At 39.5% G+C, this 8,617-nt stretch overlaps 1 protein-coding gene across 2 annotated transcripts; it reads right to left on the bottom strand.

Moving 5' to 3' along the window:
- Positions 1 to 923: 923 nt before the first annotated feature.
- Positions 924 to 6,464, bottom strand: cyp27a2 (cytochrome P450 family 27 subfamily A member 2). 2 transcript variants are annotated; one of them, XM_020648237.3, is made up of 9 exons: positions 6,066 to 6,454; positions 5,337 to 5,527; positions 4,987 to 5,186; positions 4,706 to 4,903; positions 4,446 to 4,609; positions 3,082 to 3,248; positions 2,357 to 2,438; positions 2,031 to 2,258; positions 924 to 1,728 (listed from the first exon to the last, which is right to left on the bottom strand). In XM_020648237.3, the coding sequence occupies exons 1-9, from the start codon at positions 6,297 to 6,299 to the stop codon at positions 1,609 to 1,611; spliced, it is 1,584 nt and encodes a 527-aa protein (XP_020503893.2). In that variant the 5' UTR covers positions 6,300 to 6,454; the 3' UTR covers positions 924 to 1,608. The 2 variants fall into 2 exon arrangements, with proteins under 2 accessions (XP_020503893.2, XP_065808166.1); XM_065952094.1 differs by lacking the exon at positions 924 to 1,728 and having other exon boundaries at positions 2,071 to 2,260; positions 2,358 to 2,438; positions 6,066 to 6,464.
- Positions 6,465 to 8,617: the final 2,153 nt, after the last annotated feature.

Here is an 8,617-nt window from a genome sequence, read left to right as displayed (position 1 = left end):
ATGAAGGTTTGTTCTCTGGTGGGCCCACTGCCCAACACACCTGTAGTAATGCTTAATATGTAAATTACGTAACCTGAAACTTGTTTTTTTTATTGATTTTAAATGTATTTTAAATATGTAATATAAATCCTTTTATTCCAGTGAATGTATTCAACATCTTAAGGGTGGATTTATTGACATTGCATGGAGGTTATTATACCTAATTGTGTTAAAGATAAAAGTTTCCATCTTATTCTTCTTATTCTCTAAAACTTGTTGTTTTTTAGTTCTTCGTTTTATTCCATGCTTGTGTTTTTAAAGTAATCAAACATTACAACAGCTGCACTCTCATTCTTCTCTGTAAATGTGCAAATGGAATAACGAAGTCTCTTGAAGCTGACATCTTTTGCAGTGCACATGACGTCTGCACGACGTCCTCACGCTGAAGAAGATGAGCGACGTCAAGTTCTTAAAAATGAGCTCCACCGGATGTGGATATTTTCAGCCTTCAAAATAAAAAGACAAGTTCTGAACAAAACTGGATAACACACATGTATTGTTTGTCATGTGTAGTTGTACAGTTGTGTGCTGCATTGAGGCTGCACTGTCCTTGTATTATTATTTATTTTATTATTTATTTTATTATTCTCCTTGTCTTTATTTTTTTACTTTTCTCTAAAAAGCATCCTGTGGACAAGTGTTGGGATCAGCATGTGAGCTCAAACACTCAAACAATGCATCTGATTTGTCCAATGTAAGTGTGACGTCCATGTCAAATAAGAATCTATTTATCTATCTAAGGCAACTTTGTGCGATCACGTGTCCAGGAAACTTTCCTCAGAACACTTTTATAATACCTCATGGAGGGTTAAACTCACTTTTCTTCACAAATATACGACAGCTGAATTTTCTCAATAGCAGAATGGGTCCAATGAAATAAAAACTCACAGAAAATATACATTTTATTAGTGTATTAACATAAACGTTTTAAGAGTTGTATCATGTTAAAATATATTTTCAGATTAATTTTATCTACAATGTTAGAAAAACAAACACATAAAAAAATATATAGTTTGTGTACAAATGCATTTACAGATAAAATCCTATAAAGTATGAAAAGTTTGGAGATAATCAGTAAGAATAAAATGTTAACGTGTAGCTTCTAATTTGCACGAGTTCAGCCTCTCCTCCCCTTTTCGTTTTGTCCTTCCCTGTTTCCTGCGTTACCTCACATCTTACCTCCTGCCTCCTTAACGCTGACGTAGAGCTAAAAGTAAAAAAATAAAGTTGAGCTAAGTTTGCAGAGTTATTAAAACATAAACTAGTATCACCACAGGCTGCTTTTTTTTATTTTTACCTCTCTGTCAGAGGAAGGCAGCATACATTCAAAACCACAAACGTTTAAGAACAAGACCCGACACATCAGCTTCTGACTCACAACTTCCAATGCAAGTAAAACCGATTTCATCAGATAAACATGAGTGAGCCAAATACACTGAGTCAGTAAATTGCAGCAAATTAAACTTGTGACAGCCTCAGTACACAAAGTGTTTCATTCTGACGTCCTTGAATTGCATACAGTTAAATGTTCATCATTTACACCTGTTGTGTTTACGCTCATCAGCGCCCTCATCGGGCTCTAGGCAGGAAGCGCAGGTTGATTGGCTTCGCAGGGATGAGCAGGGTTCGAGTTTTAGGCTCCACCACTTGGGCTCCATCTTCAGGCAGGACCTCATAGTGCTGCATTAGCTGCAAGACGACACACACACTCATCACGAAACAATCATCTCACACTCTAAATGACTTAAAAATATAGTTCACACTCACTTTATCGCACTATTCTAACAACTGTGGCTCGTTAACTCCACCAAGGAGGTGAAGTTTTCTGCATTTGTACTCTTTACTATCTCTTTGGATTTGCATTGTTAAATTGTTGTCAACCTTCTAAAGAAATGATGCAACATGAAAACAAATGATGGCGTCAAGTAACGGCACAAACAGATACTGAAATCCTCCAGTGAGTCCTCTGATGATGGTGTTCTGTCACTCACCCTGGACAGAGCAAAGTACATCTCCATCTCTGCCACCCTCTTCCCCACGCAGGCTCGCACCCCCACACCAAAGGGGATGAAGCTGTAGGGGTGATGCTGGAAGTAGCCGGCCTTTGACCCCCCGCCAGACACCTCAGCGCGAAGCCAGCGCTCGGGGATGAAGAGCTCTGCGTCTACAAACTCGGCCTCATCGTGGCTGACTGCATAGTGACACAGATGGAACTGAGTCTGAAAAGAAAAACGTTTATTTGAGCAGCACTTTGATTTCTTTAAAACATCTGAAGCACTTGAAGACTACCACTAACTCACACTAAATCATATCCTACCTTTTTTGGAAACCAGTAGTTGTCCACGACTACCTCGTCCTCTGTAATAAAGCGCCCGTTTCCTGGAACCACAGGATAAAGGCTGGTGGGGAAAGACACAGACGACAATCAAATTTCAAATCAGAGAGCAACGTTTGTGTGCTCAGCTCAGGAAAAATGGAAAAATGGAAAAATTGTGTTTACTGTCGAGGACACAGTTTACTTACAGCTCGCTTGAGAAATGCTACAATAATTGAATACGTAATATTCTTGTTTTGTCTTCACCCAAGATGAAGGTTTCTCACAAATAGCTAAATATCAAAGATACTCAGACTTGAAGTTTCCCTGACATTACTGTTGTGCAACGTGTTAAAACGTATGATGAAATGTATTTGATATTAGACTGTGCCTGTATCTGCAATCCTTTATATAGGCATGAAGGTTTTTCTGTGAAGCACATTGTGATGACTTTCTTTTCCTTCAGACTGTATTGACACTCTGAAGCTTTGTTCCTTCTACTTGCAAGAAGAATTAAACTAAACAAAGACACTGATTGACTTATGATCCTTTCTTCCAGCCCAATAACTGGTCATTTCCTCTTTGGTATTTTGGCATGCCGCAGCTACAACCCAGGGGCAACATGTGGGAGGCAGCTGGTGGAGGTACAGAGCAGGAGTTCTTATTTTTCTCCAATTTTTGGTATAATTTCATTTCCATCCCTGCAGGTAAAAAAGAAAACATCTCACCGTAAAGTCTCCTTTATGACAGCTTTCAGGAAGGGCATCCTGCTCAGGTCGTCTGTGGTCGGCTCCCGTCTGTCTGGACACACAGAGTTCACCTGGCAGTACAGTCGATCCTGAGCGGTGCGGTCCCTCGCTAAATGGTACAAGGCCCAGGACAGGGTGTTAGAGGTCTGCAGCCAGATCGAAGAGAGAGAGAGAGAGAGAGAGAGAGAGAGAGAGAGAGAGAGAGAGAGAGAGAGAGAGAGAGAGAGAGAGAGAGAGAGAGAGAGGGGTTGTAAAAGGATGTGGAGCCTTCTTCAACTGATCCAATTTGTCACCATCAGTTTCTCTCATCCACATGGAGAATGCTAAAATGAAAAGTTCTACATCTGTCCATGAAAAGAAGTGTTCACTTTAACTTAAAAGTCTGCAAAGAAATACAGCTTTTTGTAATGGTAATGCACTCACTCACATTTCTCATATTTTTTCCTCAGAAGGTGATTTCTAAATCAAACCATGTCGACTGCAGCCTCGGGTCACATTTCAGCAGAGAAAACATTTCACAAACCTCATGCTCACGGCTAAAACAACGTCCAACAAGCCTCAACCTCACCAGGGAATGCAGCCAGACGAGCTCTGCATAGAAGTAGCAACTAAAACTGTTGTGTTTTCTCCCTCAGCCTGCACTGATTTCAACGGGAGATGCAGAGCATTTCAGGAATGTTTCTCCACAAAAGGTCAGTCTGTTCTTAGCTGGCATAAGATCAGATTTCTGTACTGAATTTGTTTTCCCCACAGAGGAAAATCACAGAGTTACTGTGTTACAGATTTGAGTGTCCTGAGTCAAGTCCACACCTCTAATTAAGTGTGTAAAGATCACTCATGCCAACAGCCAGCAAGGGAGTGCGTGTGAAATTAGCTTTTTTGTTTTCAGTCCTCAGACAGTACGTATATTAAGTTTAAGGAATATGTCAATATACACAGTTAGAAGCTTCAAGGCAAACCCAAGAGCTTTAAATAAACCCTCAGGTTTTAGGTCTGTATCAATCATCCACATGTCATATGTTAAAGAGCCCAGAGGACGCAGGGACACAGACAGACGGTTAAACTGAGATCACAATCTGAATCTGAAATTTGGCACAGAACTCCCAGCTTGTGTTTGAAAAGCAGGAAGCAGAAAGTGCATCATTGTTTACCGTGCTGTCAGGTTGTGTAACACGACTTGTTTTTTGAACACACCTTTAAAAACACCTAAACTGTTTTCTGAAGCACTAATTAGACACAAAGGCTGAGCTCACACATAATGTTTTATCTTCTGTATGAGCACAAACAGCCTCACCTGAGAGAAAACCTGTTCACTGTGTGTGGTTAAACTGCCCCCTCCTCACCGTATCGACCCCTCCCAGCAGCAGCTCAGTAATGCTGATGTAGACCTCGGTTCTGCTCAGCTTGTCAGAGGACAGCAGGTAGGTAAGGTACATTCCCTCTGTCTGCTCCCCGCTGCACATCTGAGCTTTAATTTCAGCGACTCTTCTGTTGATGAGGGTCTGAGCTGCCGTACAAAAGCACAAAAAAACAAACTACTTACTTAACTGCAAGTGATCCCAAATTGAAGCTCTAAGCAGAGTGTATTTGTTTTGCTGCATACCTACGTCATAGAGGTCGTCCCAGGCCTGGACGAAGCGGCTCCAGAAGGGGAGGACGCCGCGGCTCCAGCGGGGAAAGAGGACCACAGTCTCAGACAGAGTCAGCATGTCATTGACAGCACTGATGAAGCGCAGTGTGTTCTCAGGAATCTCCTCCTGCAGGCAGCCCAACCTGGTCTCAAACAAGATGGAGGAGATACCTGCAGGGGGGGGATTTAGAAAACATTAGAAACTAGTCTAAAGCTGACCCCCAACTCAATCGCCCCTGTCATTATTAAACCACCTTCAAAGCCGAACTTGTAGAACTCAGCAGCTATATCTGAGACCGTGCTCTGGTCCGGACTGCGACACCGGAGGAGCTCAACCCGTTGCAGCAGATCTCCAACAACCTGGTGGATGATGTGGGCGTAGGCTGCAACCTCCCGAAGCTTCAGCATCTTGGGGTTCAGAGCGCTGCGGATTCTGTACCAATCCTGTCCTGTGCTAGAAGGTAAAAGAGGATTAGAGGTTAACTTCTATTATGCAAACCTTTAACCTATTTCAGGCATCAGGTCCTCGCTCCTGAGCTCTTCAGTAGGAAAGAAACTAAATCTGTCAGATATAAACTTTTGTGACAAGACTGTCTCCACTCACTCCACATGCAGACCATAAGCCTGTCCTCTCAGGTCCCGGTATTCCTTCCAGTGAGGCAGCTCAGCTCGGACTGGATGCCGACCCTCCTGTCGGATTACCTGAGCTATGAGCTCTGGAGTCGCCACATTAACGATGTCAAACGGACCGAACCTGGAGCGCCAGATGGGCCCGTACAATCTCTTCTGCACATCCTAGAAAAACAAAGTCAGTGTGTAGAATGAAAAGTGTAAACTTAAGTAGAAGAAATAAGATCTCTATGATGTGTAAATCAATGCATTTACCAGAAACATGTGCAGGGAAGAGAAATACTTTTACACTTTTAAAAACACAGTTATTCTACCTGATATAAAAGATTATCAGGAAAGATATTTTAGAATTGTTTTAACCCTTAAACTAACTGAATCAATATTGCACAACATTACTATTTCTATTTGTACTACTACCAAATATTGAACAAAAAATAACTTTATGTGATAATTACACTGAGTGGAGATCACAGAGTCAGTCTGAGCAGTTAATAAAATCAATTACTTTTTAATAATTCAACTGAAATCATTCTCTGTGAAAAAGCCCACAAACTAGTCAGAGGAAACAAATGGCTGCTTTTGTTCTTGCTGACAGTGAAGTTTCATTTGGTTGTTGTTGTTTTTTTCAGCGTCGAAACTGAAATAATGGACCACTGCAGAGTTTACAACAAGTGAATAGAGTTCAGTAGAGAGGGAACTGTACCTGCAGTAAGTGGCTCTTGTCCGCATATCCTTTGACAAATAACCAGTATAAAGTGGTGGGGAAACTTGGCCCCGGCAGGTCATCGATGCTCTTTAACTTCTTTGCCTCAGTCGCCGCCCGGACGGTCAGGTTTCTCCAGTGTCGGAGGTCTGGAGCGACTCGAGCTGCTGGTAGAGTCCGGGCAGAGAGTGCTGACAGTCGGAGAGTCCGGGCTGCAGCTGCAGGGGAAGCCATGGAGGAATCTGTACTTTAGACAAAGTATCGTTTTTAGACGATCGACGAGTGTGTCTGCTTCTTCTAACAATGTGGCATACTTTAAACTACAGACTTTCACTGTACATAAATCCCCTGCAGGGAGCTTCTGGTACTGGTACTGTGTGCGTGCATGTATGTGTGTGTGTGTGTGTGTGTGTGTGTGTGTTTGTGTGTGTGTGTGTGTGTCGGTAGTAAAAGAAAGAAAATAAAAAATATCTTGTGTTTGAAGCTTTTATTTTAAATGTGTTTTAAAGTGAAGTGTAAATCTGTCCATCTTTACTCTGCTTGTTGCTCTAGCTTCAGTCATGTGTCTCTACTGCCCTCCAATGGACAAAATGTGGAACTACACTTGTGTTTTAAAAAACTTTTTTTTTTTTTTCCCACTCGTAGTTAGCTCATATATGTATTAAAAAATGAAGCATTAGTTATTTTGTTGACAATCGTAGGTATTTAATTTTATTTAAATTAAAATGGGTTTATTTTTAGACTACAAATCGCTCGTTCATTGTCCCCCGCGACACGGAACTGAAGTAGGGAATTATTGGATGTTAAATGAAAAAGCATAGTTAGGCTGCCCTCTAGTGGACATGATTAGTAACTGCAGTCAAACTATAATCAAGTTAGAGGAAGTTACATTTACCCGCTACTTCCGTTTCAAAGTAAAACTCTATACGTTCTTTTAGCTATTAATCTTGGGTTCGAGTCTTTACCAACATTATAAATATATGACCGTGTCTGACTCGATTGTTGGAATTTAATTTGGTTTTGGGAGACTCTAAAACCGTGGCGTTAAAAAAAATATTAGTAGATTTAAATTGACATGATCGTGATTTTTGGCACTGCTAGCTTAGCGGGATATTAAAGAAACACAGACAAAAGCTTCGTCGGGTTAAACATTAGAGTACGCTTATGTATGTGAGCTTTTAAACGATGACACTAGTTTTTTATTAGCAGATGATTTGGTCACCATGAAAGCCTTTTATTTTTTTATTTTACCGGAAGTGTAAATCTGCCAGATTCTGTCCATCTTTACACTGCTTGTTGTGTCTATACTGCCTCCCAATGGACAAAATGTGGAACTACATTTGTGTTTTAAAAAAACTTTTTTTTTTTCTCCACTTTTGAGAACGTAGAAATAAATAAACTTAGAAATAAATAAATAAACTTAGAAATAAATAAATAAACTTAGAAATAAATAAACTTAGAAATAAATAAATAAACTTAGAAATAAATAAACTTAGAAATAAATAAATAAACTTAGAAATAAATAAACTTAGAAATAAATAAATAAACTTAGAAATAAACAAACTTAGAAATAAATAAACATAAACATAAAAGCAAAGCTAGACACAATCAGGGTGACTCCTCCGTCCGGAACCGGAAAAACACGTTTAAATTAAAACTTTGAATTGACAAAATAACTAGAATATTTTATGTTTATGCCACTCACATAACTCTTAACATCGTTCATGATATAAGTGAAATATATATTTAAGTATTATTTAAACAAAATTATTCTGACTTGATAAATCCCAGATGTAGTTCCTAACAATGACCACTAGAGGGCAGAAAAGGGAGCAATGGCGTTTAGATAACTCTTCTTCTGTCTTTATCATGGTTTTTTATGTGATTTTACGTCTTTTAAAAGACATTATACCTGCCACGTTGGAAATTAGGCAAGATGGTTGTTGTGTAAAAATATTTAAATAAATTAATAAATACCGGATTGTGACAACATGTCATCTGGTAAACTAGCCACAAAACGTTTCCGCTTTTTTTTTCGGCCACGGTTGTTTTCAGCGTCTAATTTCTAATAATCAAGTCAGAGACGGTTATATACTTAAAATAATCATAAAGCGTCGAATTAAGTTTAATATGAATTAAAAAAAATAAATAATAATAAAGTATTCAGAAAGTTTTACTTAGAAAAGTCAAAACGGAAGTAGCAGGTAAATGTAACTTCCTCTAACTTGATTATAGTTTGACTGCAGTTACCAACCATGTCCACCAGATGGCAGCCTAACTATGCTTTTTCATCAAACACCGAATACTTTTCCAGTTCGGGCTCACGGGGGACAATGTACGAACAGTTTATAGTCTAAAAAGAAGCCAATTTTACTTTAAATAAAATTAAATACCTACGATTGTCGACAGAATAGTCAATGCTTCATTTTTCTATATTTATAAATGAGCTAACTACGCTCTCAAAAGTGAGAAAGAAAAAAAATTAAACCACATGCAGTTTCAAATTTTGTCCACTGGAGGGCAGTATGGACACATGACTGAAGCTAGAGCGG

This window comes from Labrus bergylta, chromosome 24 (assembly GCF_963930695.1).
Source record: "Labrus bergylta chromosome 24, fLabBer1.1, whole genome shotgun sequence".
Lineage (NCBI taxonomy): Eukaryota > Metazoa > Chordata > Actinopteri > Labriformes > Labridae > Labrus > Labrus bergylta.
The sequence above is the reverse complement of the archived record's forward strand: the minus strand, read 5'-3'. Positions and strand labels throughout refer to the sequence as shown.